A 20,269-nucleotide genomic window follows, 5' to 3' on the forward strand; every position below is an offset into this window, starting at 1 on the left:
AGTCTCAGGTATTGAACGCTTGCCTATGTCTGAGCCACATATCCATTAACAGTTATTTTTAAAGCCTAATTATACGCAGAATTATACACACAAAAACGTATATTGTAATTGCAATGCACACAAGTCCTATGTGGTTTCATATTTCTGCAGCATAATTTTATTTATTATCACATGTATTCTTATACAGCTATATGCATTGTTGTATGTATCTCTGTGTTGGTTACTTTAGGAAACCTTGAGCATGTATGTGTATAATAATGCGTATAATATATGTGAGTTGTTCATATTTTTAGTGGAACTGATAAAAAAGTAACTCATCATCAAGAATAAGCTTAGCATCAGTGTTTTCATAAAAATCCTTCCCTGGTCTGATATTAGAGTTTGTCTACTCTTGATGGATTCCTTCATATATTTGGATTGGGTAGATTCCTTATGGAAGCTGCAGGGCATTTAAATAGATGTAAACAATTTGGATTTAGAATAAATGTGATTTAGTAAACATTACTGGGTTTATACGCAGAATTAAGTTTCATAACATCCTAACTTGAACAGCTGCAGTCAAACAAAACTTTGCATCATTTAGCAGTATTGCAACGTAATTGTAAGGACTATTAAGCCTAACCTAATGCTGCTAAATGTTCATCAGCAGTCTGCAACTGCCATTCTGTGCTGGTAATCCCAGTAGGGTTTCTTAAAATTTGAGAAGCCACAAAGCTACATTAAATGAGAAATCACTATTAAATAAAACTCTTAAATGGGTTGCTTGTGGCCAGACTAAAATTTCTTTATTTGAAACGTTTGTCGAGTACGTTGATGCGACATACCTTCCCTTTCATTCAGAAAAGAGATCTCTCTGACTCAGCTCATTGGCAAGGACCAGACTGTACATTCCTTCTGAAAGAATGGATGCTGCTGGAAATTGCTGGATAAATGTGTATATGAATGGTAGAAAAGCAAAAGCATTGTTCACTTTTGTTTTGCTGCGGGCACACACCGTGGCTTGATTTTACAGTAATCTGTACTGGTTATGTTTTATTGCAGATGTTGGCTGTTTAAGCAAGTCTCTCAATCCTGGTTGCAGGTGGCAACCATCCTTTGAGTCTCTTTCTTAGACCCACATTTTGGATTATTTGTAGTTGTGCACAGCAAGATCTATATAGCCGCAGTTTCAAACACAGATAAAATAATTATCTCAAGTGACAATGTTTTTCTTATGTAGAGAGCAAGTACTTGTAAGTTTCCAGCTTTTGTACCCACTTCCCTGGGAGGAAGCCCTATTGAACTCAGTGGGACATGCTTTTGAGTTGACATGCATAGGATTGCATCATAAGCCGTGTACCGGCTGCTCTTAATTCTACAGTCTGTTCCCTTGCACATTCATGAATCAGGGCTGCAAGCTTCGTTCAATGGATAGGCAGCAACTTGAATCAGTTGGACTTGAGTTAAGAATATGCTAGTTATTTCAAGGGCCACTTTTTGTTAATGTAGAATATGAGAGAAGGCCACTTCTAGTGGCCTTTCTAACAGACCAGCTTCCGGTATCCTAAACATGCAACTCTATTAAAATATAATTGGCTAAAAGAAAAGTGGTTAATGAGCTAAAACTTAATTGTAAGCAGCCCTAGCATGAATGTATCAAGAAATATCATACTTCACTAATGGTGGTTGGATTATGAATAGCGATGATGCGTTGCTAAGACTGGCGGCCAATAGTAGCATTGCCTTAAGGAAAATGTGAATTATTGCATGCCTTTCTCTTGGTGTACAAGTAGGACTCTTTTTACATGGGGCAAGGCTGCTATCAAACAAACTCAATCAAGCACGGATTTAAGTCTGTAATTTTGAATTGAGTAGCATTTTCCTTCGAAGGCCATAATGTTTGTTTAAAGCCTCCCACTCAAGTGGCTGTTTTTTATTTCCAAATATCAAAGTGTTCTGTTTGCCTTCCAGGTTTTTGAGCATGAAGAAGAGAACAGATGAAGCAGAGCAGAATGGAGCAGGATCTATCACTCCCCAAATCCTAGGAATTTTAGTTCATAAACACACTTGCCGGTGGTTGTGGGCAACCATCTACTTGATGTAAAGAACTTAATTTCAGTATAAACTGGCTCTGGGCAGCGCCGTTGATGCTGCAGCTTTGAGTTGTAGCAGCTGTAATTGTGAATATTTCTGAGATAGTGAAACATGGTGTCCAGTTTTCTATTGCATTTTTTCAAGTGGAAAAGTTTAACTGAATGGTTGACACACAAGTGGTGGAAAGAATTGTGCATATGCCAATTTTTGTAACCTTTTTACTTTGAACTACACTGCTTATGAGATCTCATTGTTTTGGAAGAATGGCATGAACAAGTCTTCAGGAACAGTTGTGGTAAATTGTAAATGCTCACAATTGTGCACTCTTTCTGGGTATTCCTCCCTGGTTTTGAAAGCTGTACACTTAAAACATTCTTAAAATTGCTGGTGTCTTGAGTGACATAAGCCAGCTGACAATGGTAGTAACCAAAGATTCCAGTTTTTAAGCATATGAAAGACTCTGCCTGCTTACCTGTGCTAGAAGTAACAGCATCTAAAGTGAAGACTTAAGAGAAACTTAGCGACTACTAGATTATCTTTAGGACTCTGCATTAACTCTATAATGTTCTTGGTATAAAAGGAGAAACAGCATATTTGTCACAAATTTAGTTAACATCTTACAACTGAAACTTGTATGTAAGTTGTTTAGATAAATGTAATCACTGTAAACATCTATATGAACGAATTTTGTTTTTATTTTGGAAACGGGAGCTTTTTTGTTTACAAGTTCATTAAAAACTAAACTGTTTCTGTAAGGAAATGAGGTTTTTTTTAATTTGCCTTGATAATTTGCAATCTAAATTAGACACCACCCTTTTTTAAAATGGGCAACTACAAGGCCATTTGTTAAAGCAAAAGTCCTATTTCTTAATCATTTTAGATCTAGTGTTGTAACTCTTCCTCACTTTTGTTTTTCAATAAATTTTGTATTTTTTTTCTTGATGGGGAGGGGCGCTCTTGCATTTTTATAATCTGTTGCATCGATACCCAGCCCACTGTAACAAGAGACTGGATAAAAATAAAGGCATCTTTTCAGACCCATCACAGCAGCTCACAAGCCTTGCCGTTGTCTTGCATTGGCTGGACTAATTTGCAAAAGTAGCTTTGAAGATTTAAAATGGAAGTGTGTGGAGGATTTTAAAAGAAGGAATTTTCTTTTCAAGTTCTTGTGAAGTGGATATGACCAGATTTACTCTTGTTCTCAGGCAGCATCTCGGTGTGCAGTGTTCACATGGGTTACTGCCTTAGGCTATCCTCACTCTAATCCAGCTAAAAGATACTCTTACTGCTGGTGATTCGTCTAACAGTGTAACTTATTCCTTTATAGCATGTCAGAATAAATTTTAAAAGTTGTCTGAAAATTCTGCCAGATGCCTATTGTGTACATGGTTTTTATGACTTTCGGACCTGTTACATGTTTGGGTTGCAGTGCATATTATGCGGGACACTGAAGCTCTTGAAGAGTTGTTTTTCCACAAATTGAATTTTCAGGTATTTTATGGTCATGTGAACAAGAACATTTTCAAGATGCATAGTCTACTTTTAAGAACAATTTGTGGAATGTTATGTACAGGTATGGTACATGCAGGTTAGCTCAGTTAAGTGAGTTGGGCATTTTACCTTCCCTTTTAAAAAAAGGCAGACTGAACAAAAGCTCCTTAATTGCTCAAGAATTAAGAAATGATTGAAATGGGTTATACTGCAGAGACCATGGGTAATGTATGGCACGTCTAGCTTTGTGATGCATTTTTCAATCTCTCTAGGGAATGATAGAAAACCAGTAGAATAGCAGATAAAAGTTCAACTTCAAAAACAGTTGACTTGTTTAGCTACAGCTATCACCTGATTGAAGAAATCTTAGTCTGTTTGCTTAACTTTCACTGAATAAATTAGAACAAATTTGTATATAAGTAGCATTAACACCATCATTTTTTAAGTTTACATTCAGCCTTCAATCTGAAGATTTGCAAAGAGGTGCATAGCAATATATTAAATTCACAAACCAGTACAGGAACCATAGAACAGATATCAAAACAAAATATCAAGAAATAGAAATTCTGACAATCAAGCAGTAATCCAAATCCACAAGTCAGGGCAAATAAATGTCGTACATAATGCCTAAAATAGGGGACAGTGCCATATCTCTGGTGAGGCAGTTCACACCTGGAGTGCCACAACAGAGAAGACCCTGCAGGGCCTCTCCTGCAGATCCTTCCTGCTATCCTGTACTTTAATAGTACTTGTGCCCTAAACCAAAGCCAGCACCTTAAATTGGGCTGATAGCAAACAGGCAGACCATGCCGATCCTTAAGGAAGGATCCTGCTTCAGGATCCTGCAGGATCCTGCTTCGCTGCAGTTTCTGGACTATTTTCAAGGGTAGCACCACACAGAGAACACCACAGTAGTCTATTTGAGAGGATGCATGTAGTACTACTGTAGCTAAAAAGAACTGTAGCTAGGCATAGGTGTTCCTTGGCACTTGCGCCACCTGGGCCTCAAGGTAACATTGACCCCAAGACCCTTCTCTAAGCAAGGATTGCAACTCCATCCAGAACAGGCAATCTTCCCAAACAGTTAGTCTTGCCAGGGTTTAGCTTCAGTTTATTGGCCTTCATCCAGCCCATTGCCTCCAGGCATCTGTCCAGCACCTGAATCAGCCTCTTCTGATTCAGATGAAGTAGAGAGATAAGGTCGTGTGTCATTGGCATGCTAATGCCATTTTACTTCCAAATTTCCAGATAACAGCTTCCAAGAGATAGTAAAGAGCATGGGGACAGACTTGTGCCCTGCCAGATTCCACAGCATAACTGCCAGGGGACAGAGCAAGAGTCTCCCAGTGCTACTCTTGAATATTAGTTCTGCAGTTAAGAGCAGATGCACTATAATATGGTGCCTCTGACTCGCAACCCACAGAGGTGATTCAGGAGCATACTATGGTTAATGGTATCAAATGGCCATGGAGAGTAAGAGAACCAGCAGGATTGCCCCTTTTCTGATAAAGGTCATGTGAGATGACCAAGGCCATTTCAGAGCTGAAATAATTTTTAAAGCCAGACTGAAATGGGGCAGAAGCTGGCAAGTCGTCACCCTCTCAATCACTTGCCCCAAAAAGACATTTGTGGCTAGGTAATTATAATATTTGTATCCCGGCCAAGGCCAGGCTCAGAGCAGCTAACATAAAAACAACACAATAAGCACAAAAACAGACACCAATTAATTAAAATACATCTTAAAATATTAATAAAGTTTTATTTGATAATTTTTTATTTGCAGTTACCCAATACCTCCAGCTCCAATGAGGGTCTCTTGAGAAGAGGCCTCACCACTGCCTTTTTGAGGACTGAGTATGGCCTTCCTAAGTGAAGTATTAACTACTTCCTGGACCTCACTCAATAAGGCCCTCCCAACTAGCTTTTATTTGCTATGGTGGACAAGGGTAGAGGTGGTAGGCTTGGACACCTATCAGCACCTTGCCCTCGGGCCACAACAACTGAAACTCACCCTAAAATCCTGGCAAGCCTCTGCCAGACTAGCTTTCTACCAGAGCAGTCCTTTTTCTAAAGGAACAATTTTTAAAAAGATGCCTCTTCTAAAATTACTCTTGTTCAAATAGGCACCCCTCGTAACCATAATTTTTGTGTCAAAAGGATGGATGTATCTCTTAAGATGGCGCCTATTGTCAACACTGAGAAAAAGTTTACATAAAATGGGCAATTAATTGTGGGCATCTTTTAGGTCAGTTGGCTAAATGTTGCAACCCTGCTTTGAACCAAGAATTCTGAACAATGAAGTGTGCAGATAAAACTGTTCACTAAGCCTAATACTGGTGCCTTAATTGCTATCTGTAATAAAGGCCAAGAAGTGCAGAATGTTGAATTAAACTTTCAAAATCTAGGCTATGAATTTTTAACGGGTTGTGTTGCCACATTGTTACAGGAATCTACCGGTAATAAGAAATTATTTAGCAACATGGCAGGTCTTTTCAGGCTCCCCCTCCTCCATTTACTTATTTATTTTTAAACAACTGTAACAAACATATAAAGGTCTTTTCAAGCTACCTTTTAACACAGATGGAGCAGCAAGGCTAGAGGTTCCCCAAGCACTTGCCTTACAATAAAATATTAAAAGTATGCCAGAAGCTGCTCTTGATACATACTAAGAAAATAATTCCTTAACAATTCACATCAAGACCATATAGCTAACAATCACCTTTTCATTACAGCCTTTCTGTCCGCAGTGGTCAGAATTGCAGTTTGGTGGTCATGTTGGAACTGGGCTTTTCTTAGCATTGATAATAAGATTCTGTTAGAGTCTTCAGGAATTTGAGTTGAGTTCAACTTTTCTTTCAAATGTTTCTGGGCTACTAAGTGAATAGAGATTGCTGAAAACCCGTCAGCTAACTTTATTCTAGGATTGGTTCCACTGCTGGGTGTTAAACTAGCTTTGTACTGAAGTAATATTGTTCAGAGGTTCTATACTCTCCATGTCATCCTGTTTTCAAGTAAACACTGTTTAAAACTTTCCTAAATGTGTATGTTGCATATGTTCTGAAGTGACACGGAGCTCTTGCAGCAAGAATTTTTCACATGCCTGTCTTTGAGGAAATCATCCTGAAAGCGAAAGTTCATTGCTCTGGTTGTGTAGATGCCTCTACAAGCACTCAAGGCCAAGTCTTCCATTTTTTGTGTGTGCATCCTCTTCTTAATTTGCCATTAATTCTCTTCATTTTATTCTGCTGTGCAGGAGTTATTTTTTCTATTTGTTCAATGGGTCTACTCTTGCAACCTAGGTCTGTGTTTGAGCAGATTCATCAGCCCTTTAGGATTTTTTTTATATTAAAAAAATACTAAATAGAGGAGAGTCTTTGCAAGAATTTACAAGTGCCTCAGAATGGGGCACGACATGTTAAAGTAGTTGAAGTTCAATTTGAATTCTTGATTGCCCTGAGATGCACTGTTCTGCCAGTAAAAGGCCAAGAGCAGAGTGTTAGAATTCTAGACTTGGTTAATCAAACCTTTTGGAAATATAGAAATATTTTTATTTTCCCCGATATACAATAAACAAGCTCTTTTTTCTGAATTAAATCATCCTTTAAAAATATGCTGCTCTTTAAATAAAAAAACAATAACACCTTGACATCCTAGGAGTTTTGTTTCTGTTTGTGGTCCATAGTGGTATTTTAAATGGGGAGCTTCAAACCCTATCCTATTGTGCTGAGTCTGGATTCCACTATTGTTCAGTTATCTTGGATCTTAACTGCTTAGAAGCAGCTCTTGCTTCTGGTGAGTGAAATTTGCACTGCTGTGGAGGTAAGTGCTATTAAGAGAAGTATCTGTTGTCTTAATTTGCAGAACATGAGCTGGGAAATATATGTTGAACCATTTCTAATGAATTTCAAAGTTAGTTTTGGCCTTTATCAGAAAATATGGGGATATTCTTATTTTTCACCCCCAAGGAAGGGCATTCAAAATATGTTGGAAATAGCCATCTTCAGGTGTTAACTTCATGGAGGAGCCTGAGAGATCATAAGCCAGCTCAACCTTGATGTCATGTGATCAGAGTGGCCATCCGTAGGTTGGAAATCCTATGTGCAATGAAGGTGGTCCCCTTCAGATTCAGCCTATTGATCTTCAGCTTAACTGTGTGGCTCACTTGTGTGGCATCTTTGGAGTAGAGGTAGCCCTGCATTTTCCCACAAGCCCCTGGAAGTGGGTGTCTGAAGACAGGTAAGATGAAGCTCCCACTGAAGGAGCAACAATTTCATTGTGCTTTCAGTGTGGGAAAAACAATCCAAGCTTTTAAAAAGGCTGGTATTCATTGTTGCTGTGTAAAATTACACTGGGCAACAATTTTTTACTTTTTGAATGTTGTCTAGATTTCTACAACTGATTTAGGGTATTTTCGCACTGCTGAATCAGGAAACGGCATCCGTTTCTCTCCATCAGGTCAGGTTTACTGTAAACTGAATGGTGAGCATTGATAAAGGTAAGTACATGTAAATTGCATGTTGCTTCACAATTTTTCAAACTTCAGGGCTTGAACTTCTGTTTCTTGGAACTCCTGGAATGCTCAGCGGCAGGGAGGTCTCTCTTCAGAGTCCAACAGTAGTCAGCCATCATGACAGCATCCCAGTGACCCTGATACCTGGTCTCCATCTCTTTCATGTCCTGATGGAATCTCTCCCCCTGCTCGTCACTCATTGAACCCAGGTTCTCAGGAAACCGGTCCATATGTGAAAATAGGTAGTGCATCTTGACGCTCATGTTGCAGCCCAGGCTTCTGAAATCAGTCAGCATGTTGTTGACAAGTTCTGCGTAGTTTCTGGCCTTATTGTTGCCAAGAAAGATCTTCACTACCAGAACAAATGCCTTCCACGCTTCCAGTTCCACTTCGTTCATTGAGTTTCCGAACTCTGGATTTCTGATGAGCTGATGGATCTGAGAACCATCAAAGATGCCAGCTTTCAGCTTCTCCATGGTCAATCCTGGAAAAGCCTGGCACAAGTAAGTGAAGCAGTCACCATCCTTGTCCAGAGCCTTGGTGAACTGCTTGATTAAACCGAGCTTGATGTGCAGCGGTGGGAAGAGTATTCTGTCTCTGTCCACCAGAGGGTCGTTGATGACGTTCCTTTCTTTGCAAGGCACCAGTTCCTCCCACACAGGCCAGTCCTTCTTCGTGTAATGCTGAGCACGGTCCCTACTATCCCACATGCACAGGAAACATGGGTACTTGGTGAAGCCAGACTGTTGTCCCAACAAAAAGTTCACCATCTTCAGGTCAACACAAATAAACCACTTATGCTGATCATAACCAATTTTCTCCAGCACATACTTCACCGCTTCATAGTTCTCCTTCAGTGTACTCGAGTGAGCCAGGGGTATAGAGGCAAACTGGTTCCCGTTGTGTAGCAGAACACATTTCAGTGATCCCTTGCTGCTGTCAATGAACAGTCTCCAATCTTTGGGTTCGTACTGTGGCACTCCAAGCTTGAGCAGAAGCTGCGCAATATCTGCACAGTACACCAAGTCCTTCTCTTCCGAGAAAAACCGGAGGTACTCTTGATGCCTGTTGTGGAAGAAGCTGATGCGAGCACTGTCAGATAGGAGGTTTTTTTCCTTCAATCTGGATGTCAACAGTTCGGCAGAGTCCTTTGACAAGCTGAGGTTGCAAACTAGATCATTCAACTCCTTTTGGGAAAATGGATGTGGAGCATCATCTTCCAAGAACCACTTCTTCATGTCCTTCAACACTGGAGGCATCTTCGTCACTAATGTCAGGAAGTTCTCCAAAGATAGGCACTGGAATTTCATCACAATGAGCTACAGGACGACGTGCTGATTGAAGATCAGGATACTTCGTGGGGTGACTGCCCCATTAACTTAGTTTTGATCCCCCAACTTTATGCTTTGCCGCACCAATTTATGGAAGATTTCGAGGTTTTATGACTTCAAACCGATCCCTTTTCGACATAATCACCCAGAACTATCGGACCTGAATACTTCTTGTCATTAAAATAATCATTTCAAATAAAAACAATTATTCAACATGGCATTTTACCCCCACCAGCTTCTTCTAAAATGCTCCACACAAGCGTACATGTGAACAAAAATGTAAAAAAATGACATGGCCATAGCTCAAAAACTTGACCTGATTGAGCAAAACCAATGTGATTTTTGGTTTCAGCGCATCAGATTCGTCCTAAATCAACTGAAAAAAATGCAGACAACAAATTTGTTGTTGACCAGTGTTATCACTGGTACATAAGCTTTGGTCCAAGCAATGGCCTAAACTGAATTAATGTGAAAATTATAGGTCTTTTAAAAAATGTCCTTAATGAGCTTGTTTGCTGTGGCTATTGCTAATGTCTAGTTTTTGGTTTTTTTGAATGATTTTGGTCTGTCTCTGTTAAGGAGATGTCCCAGAGTTACATAGGACGACTGTGCTCTGTTATTTTTAAGGGTTACATGTAGAAGGTTGAAGTGTAGCACCTAAGAGAAAACAAAATAAAATAACTATATTTGCTGGTGTGGGTGGGGGAATATATACAAATACTCCAGGATAGTATTTCATTAAAATGAGTGCTGTTCTGTTATGAAATACAACAAAGAGCAATGTGATGCAATATGTAGAAGTCCTTTTTAAAAACTTCAGCATTCAATGTTTTTGCATGCTTTTTGTTCTGTTTTGTTTGACGGCTAGTAGGAATATCTAGGAGGCTGAAATGGACTTATTCAATTTGCCCATCTGTTCCTTAAACAGCAGAAGCATCATCTTGGAACAGGAAAGGTGCGGGAGACAAGTTCTTGACCAAAGTGAAACAATTTGGTAAAACGTCTGTCTTGAAGCGCTTATTGTGCTCTGGAATTGGATGGTCCTGTTCATATTTTGAAAAGCTTGCTTTAAAATTCATTGTCCTGTTACCTTAATTCTGTTTTTCTTAAATGCCAGCATCACTGGCATTTAGGGACTCGGTGGAAAGCCAGGGATTTCTTCTGAAGGTGCTTAGAAAGCTTCAGGAAGCTGATAACATTAAAAAATTCATTGTGGAAGTGCTGGAAGTGCACTTTGCTTGCCACTTAATGCAAAGTGCCAATCTGGTTTTCATTTAAGGCCTACAAACTTATAAATTATTGATCATAAATTCTAATTCCTAAAAGCCCGTTTTCATTTTTCATTTTTTTCTTTTTAAAGAAAAGAGCACTTCCCTTTATGCACAGTATACCTGGTGGTTGGGCTAGGCAGTAGCAGTGAAGTCTTAAACACATGGCTACAATTTACAAGTGTTAGAGCATGTGGGGTATAGCATTATACAGTTAGTTAAGAGATATTGAGCTATACTGAGCTCTAGGAGGATGAACTGGAAGCCATACCTAGATCGCAAAGTGGCTAATAATGGCCGATTCACATGTTTCCTGGATTGTACCACTTCAAAATGTGAGGTAGATATGGGTTGTACTACTTTCATATGGGAAGAAATTTTAAACTCAGTCAAACCAGTAGTTAGTCTAGCTCAGTATTGTGTACATGAACTGGGAACAGTTTTTCAGGGTTTGCTAGCCTTACCTGGAGATGACAGCAATTGAACCTCTGTTATATGCAGAACATTGACTCTTCTACTGAACTATTGTCCTTTATATAAATAATAAATTGTTGTTGTTGTTATTTCCTGAAAACTAGAAGGCTAAAACCACCTCCTAGTGTGCTTTTGATGGGATACCTTTGCCCCGATCATTCACTAATGAGGTCACCCACCTCCAGAAGAGCTATATCAGATGCTTCATAAAAATTGGCTCATAAGATTTTCTAAAGACATGTTTGTTTGACAGAGGGGTACAAGCAACCTTTATTTTTCTGGATACTTCTCTTTTCCATCGGTGATAAAGTGGCTTACAAGATAATTGAAGCAACATTAAAAAGACACACAGAACAGTTCACTCAGCCAAGTAAAAGCACAGCACTTTTCTTTTTTATGTAGAGTATCAGATCGTAACATATGCAACAGTAATATGTAGTAATGAAATGGGCACATCTTAACAGCTCTGTGAAAGGCTGCCAGCGATTGGGTTGAGGTGAGAAGGCAATTTGTGGTTTGGCCACCGCTGCAGAAAAGGTAGGTCTCTTGTACTTACTTGCCAAACATTTGGTGGTAGAACAGAGCATAACTGCTAATGGATTTTGAAACATGGGAAGGTCCATATGGAAGAAAACCGCCTGCATGATATTATGGTCTCAAATCATTTAAGGCAGAACATGCCAAGAGTGGCATGTGGAGCATCAGTCTGACCTGTGGCTGTCTCGGCTCTGCACTCTGACACAGCAGTAAGGTTTAACCCCTGCCCAAATAACCCGTTTGTGTGAATGGGTCCATTTTTCTTACCCTATTGTGTGGAACAGGGTTAATGCTGTGTTGCTGGCTGCAATGAAAATCCTCTAACGTGGCAAGTTCCCATCTGCACTGGGTGGTTGGCAGGAAGGTAAGGGGGGAAAGGGAGCTGTAAGTCCAGGGGAAAGGGGTAATGGGCCTGCTTTTAGCATTGACGCTGCCTATTGCTGGCTCCAGCTTCACCCACTATTGGCCTGAGAGAATGCCAGCCATGACATGTTCTTGTTTAGGGTTTAATTTTCACTGGAAATTCTGTACTTCTACCCTGAAAACTTCTGATTTAATATTTTTATTTTACAAACTGGTCAGTGGATCTACTAATGGTCTGTTTGGATGGTTTGTGGAAAGGCAACAGTAAATTTTATAAGACAGGTTAAGAAGGCTCTGGCTTAAGCCTTTGATTTCATGGTACAATGTTGGTGCAGTCTTATCAATTTTCCCGTTTAAAATTCCTCAGTAACATGGCCAATTCTCTTCACAGGACCGGGTTTTAATGACAGAGCTAGAGCTAAAGGAAAATGTTATTAAAATATGAGATATATGTGCTTTGATATGTAGAACAAAAATAACTTTTTTAAGCGGTCCACTGAGATCCCTCACGATTTTCAATTGGTTTGTGAGGGAATAAAATTTTGAGAACCTCTGCATTAGGTGATAGCTGTAAGCAGGTGCCAAAAACTTTTTAGTGAGATAAATTATTTCAGTGAGGAACCTTTCCCACCTGGGCCGCCCAATTCCACAGAAATGTTTTATTCAGTGTCTTCATGCATTGTTCCTAAATTTGCATGCTTCAATGCTGTGTGAATCCACCCTGAGAATTATCCCAATCAATTCCTCTTCCTTGGGAATGCTGGGAATTATACCTCAGCAACTCTCAGCACCCTTAACAAATTACAGCTCCCAAGATTATAAGCGGGGGGGGGGGGGGAGCTTTGAATGCATAGTGCTGGTGGAGCTGTTTGTACTAAAGCCACAGCAGTAAGGCCAGGCTGGTTTGTGGCGGGGAGTGGTCATCTAAGCTATTAACCTAGATTGTATTTTAAAGTAAGTATCTGGCTGCCAGTAAGTAGCATTGGTGGTGCTCTTCTATTTATGTATGTATGTATGTATGTTGGGCAGTGGGTTCGATTCCAGAACTGAAATAGCTGTCTCCTATATATTCCTGCCATTTCATCCTTCAAGAGGGGAAAGGGGTTCAGCAACTGGGCAACTTGTAAAAATGGAGCACGCTATCCTTGTGGTTGCTGGGAAACTGGTCAACATAGCAAGGAATAACTCTTAGGGGCAGGGAGATTGTGTTGCACTCTCCCTGCAGTTGGTGCCCAGCTGTTTCACCATCATATATTCCTTCTTAATTGCTTTGGGAAGCTGAGGGAGGGAGGGAAGAGGTCACTGGACTTGGCTCTTCCCACCATCAGTGTCTGGGTGTTTGTTTTACGCTCAACCACAATCCCTGTCTGCATTCAGCAAGGGCACAGGAGGTTCGCCTGTTAAGCAACATGGAAGCAGGCAGATTGCAGAGATACATAAAACAGAAAAAATCAGACCTTACTGTCGTTGCTGGCATTCTCTTGATTATTTGAAATTCCACCAACACTTTTCTGAGCCTTTTCTCTGAAGTGCCGCTCTCCCTTAAGCGTAAGCTGCCTTGCGGGGTTTTAAGCACTGCTATAAATGCTATTGGCAGGATTTTGGAATGAAGAGGGTTGCGGTTTGATTCCAAAGACTTGTTAAGGGAACGATGCTGGGAGGGTGTGTGTGTGTGTGTGTGTGTGTGTGTGTTAGAAAGAGTTCCTGTTTCTCCTGCCCTCATCCCTTTGGGCCTAGTTGGTTGGTCTGTCTCTCATGTTGGACTGGAGTCTGGAGGCTTTTTTTCTTCTGTTAGAAACTGGCAGCCATCCTCTTGGCACCAGCTTATGGAACGGGAGCGAGGAAACGAAGACTTCCCTTGTTTTTGCTGCAATTTAGGGAGTGATTTTGCACAGCTTGTTTTTAGATTTATAAATGACACCCACCAGGTGGTGAGGACCCTTTTTCCCAGCAAAGAATGCAAAGCATTTGGAAAGGGCAATGAAGGGTTATTGGGAAGAAACCTTCCGACCTTCACCAGCTCTTTCCAAGAAGGAACTGTCCCTAGACTAAGATTCACGATGCCAACTGTTGCCAGTTAGAGGTGGCGGAAACAATCTCTGTTCTCACAGCAGAACTGAGTCAGCAGTTTGGGCTGCTTTGTACTCTTTGTTTCCTAGCAATTCAAGGGAGAAGCCTGATGTTCCAGGGAAATAGTTGTATCATATCTAGGAGAGATACGTGTTGCTTTGTTTTCAGTGATGGAGTTCATTGCTGCTCAGTAGACAACTTCCTAGTGCACATGGCATGCTGACATTTGGCTAAAGTTGCTTTTTTTCCAATATTCAGAGTTGTTTGGCAATTCCAGCTGGAAAACTCAATGCTAGAAAAAATGTTTTTTCCCTTCTCTGGTGTTTCCAATCCAGCTCCCAACGAAACCATGGATTGGATCCTGACTTAGTCATACTTGAAGTACCAATATGTCTTAAAAGTTAAGTCATGCTTAGCTAAAGATTAGTATACTCATGGCTAAGTCTGGATCCAGCCTTAAAGTTTGAGATATCTATGCAGGAAATGTTTGTGCTCTCAAAATGTTTCCTTCACCTTCCATTCCCACATTTCTTCTTTGTTTCAGCTTTCCAAATTTGTTCCTGTGTGCTCACCTTGGTGTGCTTTCCCTTTCCTAAGCATTTCTCTCAGGGTGTGGGTTCAGGTTTGCTTTATAAGAACGCTGAATACATGCTGCCACCCATACACACTCCAGTTGATTGTGATGTGATATGCAGAAAAGGGGGGCCACACCCTGAGATGTCTCCATGGGATCGTGAAGTTGGAGTTGTGCAAGTCTGGAAACACCTCACCTCCCGCACCCAGAAACAATCGAGTCATGTGTTCATATACTGAATGAGTGGAGATACATAAATTCAGCCATGCAACTATTTTTGTCAAAGGTCTAGTACAAGGGTGGAGAAACTTGGGACCCTCCAAATACCACTGGGCTCCCAACAGCCCCAAACAGCAAAGATACTAGTCAAGGATGATGAGAGTTCCAACCACATCTGGAGGGCCAGATGTTTCCTGTCCTTGGACTATGGATATGGAGTGGCTTTGAAAGCGGGTATGATGAGGGATTGGTCAGCTTGCCCTAACAAGCTTGGGATGCTATGTGATGGCTAGTACCTAGAAACAGGAAATAGCATGCTAATTGAGGACAGGATGCTGGACAGACTGTATCAGTTTTGAGATGATTATCCGTGATTCATCACACACAAACTATTTGGGACAGAGATAGCCAAAGAAGGCTTCAGGCATCACAAAGAGAATGGCAGCTGCTTTGTGCTGCTTGCCTTCTGTACTTCTCAGTCCCATTCATGATAGAGCTTCCACATTTCCTCTCATCAAGAGTCACACAAGATCCTAATGTGGAGACCACTTGTGCAACTTCCTCTGGAAGAGATAGATGTATTTTGGTTGTTGATGGACAAACACAGACAGGAAGCCCAAATAGGAAAGGCTGCTTCATCCCCATGCCTCGACCCACGTTAAGGTCCATGGAACTACAGTTATCATGGGTGATACGATCCCATGGATACATTCTGGGACATGATATGATTTCATAACTCCTGAGCAAAAAGTGATATTTTTACTTTCCCAAAGTCTCCTGTGGGGTTGGTGTTCCAAAAGCAAACAGTAAGTTTAGCATAGGCTTGAGCCTAAAGCCCCAATTCTACAGGAAAAACTTGTAGCTGCTTCATTTGAAAGCTCACTGCTTTTCATAATGTTCCATTTGAAAAGGGATGGTTAAATACGAAAACTGCACAATAAGAGGTTTTTGCTTTTAATAATGTCAAGTCTCTGTATACATTTATCTCAAGTTTTGGAAAGGATTTAAACTATTAACATGCAGTTTTCTTCCCTGTATTCCAGGTTTGTTAGTAAGAACAAGAGCAGAGCTAGCCTTACTATTAGGCAAAGTGAGATGTCTTCTTTGGGCAGCTGGCTTTGGATGCCATGAAAGACCAGCAAAAGATTGGCAAGATGCATTTGTGGGATTTTTCTGCCTCTAGTGCCAAAATAACTGGCCTTGTGCACCATGTACATTGACTTGTGGGGCAGTCATTTGCTGATCATTCTTAGGCAGCAAAATAACCTGAGCTGGTCAGGAGCGTTGTGTCTAGAAGGGCTGGCCAGACAAAGCTTTATGATGCTGTCAAGGATAACTTGGGGGGCTCGTCTTCTATCTGTGGTGGTACTGCACTGATGGTTAAAATGATACTCAGCAATAAATCCTATCCCATGCTTGCTTGAACTATTTACTCAGCGGTAAATTCCACTGAATCCTGCAGAACTTAAAATGTGGTTAGGATTTGGATAGAACTTTGAACTATAGAATTAAGCAAAGATTAGTCTTGAGTCTTGTATAGGACGCACTGTTTCATAAACTGGATGCAACATGAAAAAAGGATTCGTACTGGATATTTATAATGCCTGTGTCACTATCTGTCTCCTATTGGGGATAATGTTGGCCTACCTCAGGGCTTTTAGGATTACTTTGATGCATGTGAAATAGTTTGAACATTGGAAGTGTGACATAAATGCTAATTTCATATTTCTGTGTGTCTGTTCAGGTGTCCACCTAGGTATACCAGGTGTTTGCAGGAGAGGGTGGGGGCTGCGCCCTTGTCATCTTCTGTCACAATCATCTTCAGCTCAACTGTAAAGCCTCCTTGTGCTTCAGATTGTTGCTCCCTACTTGGCTGTAGGCATTGCTGACCCCTCTTCAGGAAAAGCAAGATGAGAGGATTAGCTGTTCTGTCTGTTCTTCTGGGCAGCTGCCATTTTTGATATAGATGAGCAAGCAAGCCCAGATAAAAACTTATTACCTTTATAAAAGGTAATACAAATAGCCAATGTCTATAGAAGACTTCCCTGTCTTTCCCACGGCAGTGCCAAAATCTTACCCCATTCCTGCGCCTCAATGTCCCTTGACCAGTTCCTAATGCAATCTGTCCACTTCCTGTTTTCCTTGTAAACAAGTGCTGCTGCTTTTAGCAACATTGCAACACCAGAAATGTAGCCAGCTTGGCTCTGCATATGCTGGACTTCCTAGTTATAAGCTGCTTCGGGTTTTTGTTTTTAAGCTATTAATCTGTGGTGGTGCCGTAAACCTAAGTTTGGGCACAACACCTGCTTTGGTGGTTCTGTAAGTATGGAAAAGGGAGCTGCTGGATCAGGCCAATGGCCTCCTGATCTGTCAGTGGCCACCCAGATGCCTGTGGGAAACCTACAAGCAGGACAAGAGCACAAGAGCCCTCTCCTCTCCTGCAACTTCCAGCATTTGCAATTCAGAAGCATTCCTGCCTCTGTGGAGGCAGAGCCCAGTCATTATGGCTAGTAGCCTTTGATGGCCTTCCTCTCAATGGATTTGTCAAATGTTCCTATCACTCCTAAGCAGGCTACACTGCATAGAAGAGACTACCTTACACCTAGTCAGACCACTTGCCCATCTCGCTCAGTGCCAGCTGTGGCTCTCCTTGCCCTGCTTAGAGATCCCAGGGATGAAACCTGGACCTTCTGCATGCACCAGCACACCTACCCATGTGTGCCTCCCTCTATAACCGCGTGACCCAGTTCATTCACAGATACATGAGGTCCTTTCATAGGAGCTGCTTATGATGCAGGACCAGCCTACACAATTTGGCCAAGTCATTTCTCTGAGCTGGCTGCCTTCAAGTCCAATGAGTGTGTGAAGGAAACTTTTTGAGAACTAGGTTATCATGATGGAGTTAGTTCTGTGGAAGGGCACCCTCTTTTGGTTTGGGCCTCGCACTGTTGCATTCCTAGTTGATATTTCAAGGTTGTATTTGCCAGCTTTTAGCTGTAGTCCATTTAGGGTATGGTATGAGAATGCAAGACGTCAGGGTGTGACTTGGAGAGAGAGCACATTCTTGGCAGGAGCATATTATGACTACCTCTTGTTTGGAATCCTCCTCCTCCTGTGTCTCTCAGCAAACTTGCCACTCAGTCTAGCTTAGGCACCATCTAGGCCTTCATTGACTTAACCACAAGCAGTCCATAATAGCTTGCTAAAGCAATGAGGATATAAGGATACACAATACACATGTATATGACAGCCTGAGATCACAATCAGATAGCAAGCATGGCCATCCTCTGGACATGTGGTCCTCTCAGATCTTCCAGATCCCATCAGCCTCAGCCAGAATGGCCATTGGCCAGGGGTGGTGAGAATTGTACTCCAGCAACATCAGGAGAGCTTCGTCACCCTTGCTCTGACCTGACTTGAAGCAATGGGTTCCCTTATGATCGTAGATTGTGGCCTCTGCAAAAGAGGGAACAATTAAAGGGATTTGAAAACATGTGGAAAGCATGCCGCAATGTAGAGAGTGTGCACTTTGTAGGACTGTGAAGTAACTGTGGTAAAGAGGAAATTTTCAAGTTGTAATCACTACTCCACAGCAGCAACACATGGTTATTTCCCTTTCTGTAACCCTCTTGAGGTGTTGCTTGTCCGAAGGGGGTAAATGTAGTGAAAGGGGCAGAGGTGTTCAGCACCCAACATTATACAGCTCCTTCTACTCCTACTGTTGTCTGAACTTTGGAGGTGGGGAGCCTGCCCTGGGCCATGAAAGGCTTTGACTATGAGCTGCCTTGCACAGGCTGGAGGACTTGCCCACCCCCTCTGCAAAACATCAAGTAGATTTCTGCATGGCCTGCCACTAATCCAAAGCAATTTGTCTATCCTGCCCTCCTCCTCCATTTTGAATAGGAGCTCCAACTCAAATCCCATTGCAAGCTATTTATTTTCATGGTACAGAAGGTGTCTCTCAGGTCCTGGAGAAACACCGTGAAAAGAGAATTTTTTCTCCATAGCTATCCACCCTTTCCCTTATAACTCATCACCAAACTCTTGACTTGCTTCTTATTGTTTTATGAATCTCAACCAACCGTAACTAATTTTAAGGGGTGTGTGGGTGTGGAAATGATATTATTGTTCCTGTTGTTTAATCCAAGGATGGAGGAGCCATGGTCCTTCAGATGTTGTTGAGCTCCAGCTCCAATCAGTCCCAGCCAGCAAGGCCAATGAGAAGGGATGTTGGGATTTGTCATCTGGCAACATCTGGGGGGGGGGCAGACACAGCTTCCCCATCCCTATTTTAAGTGTTCTTTCTTGGGGACATTAATACTCTTTCTCACACACATCCCCAGAGTTAGTAAGCCATAGTAAACAGGTATATTGTGTGATTATAAAAGCAGGAGTGGAAGGTTCAGAAGCCTTTGGCACCAATAGGAACAAACATTTCTACTGAATTTCACATGCATCAGTATTTGAGAGGGATTTTCCAAGCGTTGTCATCCTTGCCCTGCCTTGTGGATTTTAATCTCTATGGTTTAAATTAATTATTTATTTCAATAGGTCAACAGTTGCTTGGCACTGCTCAACCAGTTGAACCACTTATTTCTAGACTACCACCTGTCTACAGTTGTTGTGAGTCTTCTCTCCCCCCCCACTTCATAACTATGACTACAATAAAGGGGAAACAATTGTCAGTGCTTTTCTGCACAAGTGTTTTGCTGTCTTGAGTATGAATCTTGGCAACCTAGGATCCCTTTCTGATATATCAGGTTTATATCCCCCTCCTCCATTTTTTTGCAGTAGGTTTCTCCCCAGAGAAGAGCTGGTGTGTTAATATTGAATCTTCCTTGTATGTGCAATGCAAGGTGGCTTCACACACGATTTTTCAGAAGGGAGTTGGTCGTGGGTTATGTTTTAATGCCCAAGTGTTCCAGCTGTATTGAGTGTCATGTCATCAAGCGTTAACCCTTCCTAACAGTAGCATCTATCCCCCCTCCCCCCCCGTAAGTCAAATCTTACACAAGGAGCTGGGCAGCTCATGGTTTTCTCTAGCCCACCAAGTGGGAAAGGTATGACTGAGCTGGCCTTGGTTGCAAGCCCAAGCAAGATACCTGTTCTGAGAAGCTAAGGAGAGGCTTTGGTCATTGGCTAGGCCTCCTTAGGGAATCATCCTACATAACATATAAGAATGCTTTGAGCTGATGAGGTGAATGAGGGGCAATCCTGCATTTGCACAACTGGGTGCTGTTCATCAAAATGCAGAAGACTCAAAGCTGGATATCTAAATGGAAAACCACCTGGGGAAGTGAAAGCAGGCAGGGAGGCACCAGAAGCGCTGAGCCCTGTTTTCTGCCAGCTTCCAGCCGCC

The 20,269-nt window shown here is 41.6% G+C and overlaps 1 protein-coding gene and 1 long non-coding RNA gene across 12 annotated transcripts in view; one reads left to right on the forward strand and one right to left on the reverse strand.

The window, feature by feature from the left end:
- The window catches only part of CSNK1A1 (casein kinase 1 alpha 1), a gene marked incomplete at its 3' end in the record, with an annotated part of 41,499 nt that extends 34,903 nt beyond the window's left edge, over positions 1-6,596 (forward strand). For all 11 annotated transcript variants that reach the window (XR_014559380.1, XR_014559381.1, XR_014559382.1 and 8 more), the window contains one exon: positions 1,951-6,596. Coding sequence is in view for 4 of the 11 variants with exons in the window: in XM_083719552.1 (XP_083575678.1) it covers positions 1,951-1,958 (8 nt within the window). The remainder of the gene's footprint in view (positions 1-1,950) is intronic.
- Positions 3,764-19,677, reverse strand: LOC310835299. Its single transcript, XR_014559524.1, has 2 exons — positions 9,829-19,677; positions 3,764-7,912 (listed from the first exon to the last, which is right to left on the reverse strand). It is a non-coding gene; the product is annotated as an uncharacterized lncRNA (long non-coding RNA).
- Positions 19,678-20,269: the final 592 nt, after the last annotated feature.

This window comes from Podarcis gaigeae (assembly GCF_964106915.1).
Source record: "Podarcis gaigeae genome assembly, chromosome: 2".
Lineage (NCBI taxonomy): Eukaryota > Metazoa > Chordata > Lepidosauria > Squamata > Lacertidae > Podarcis > Podarcis gaigeae.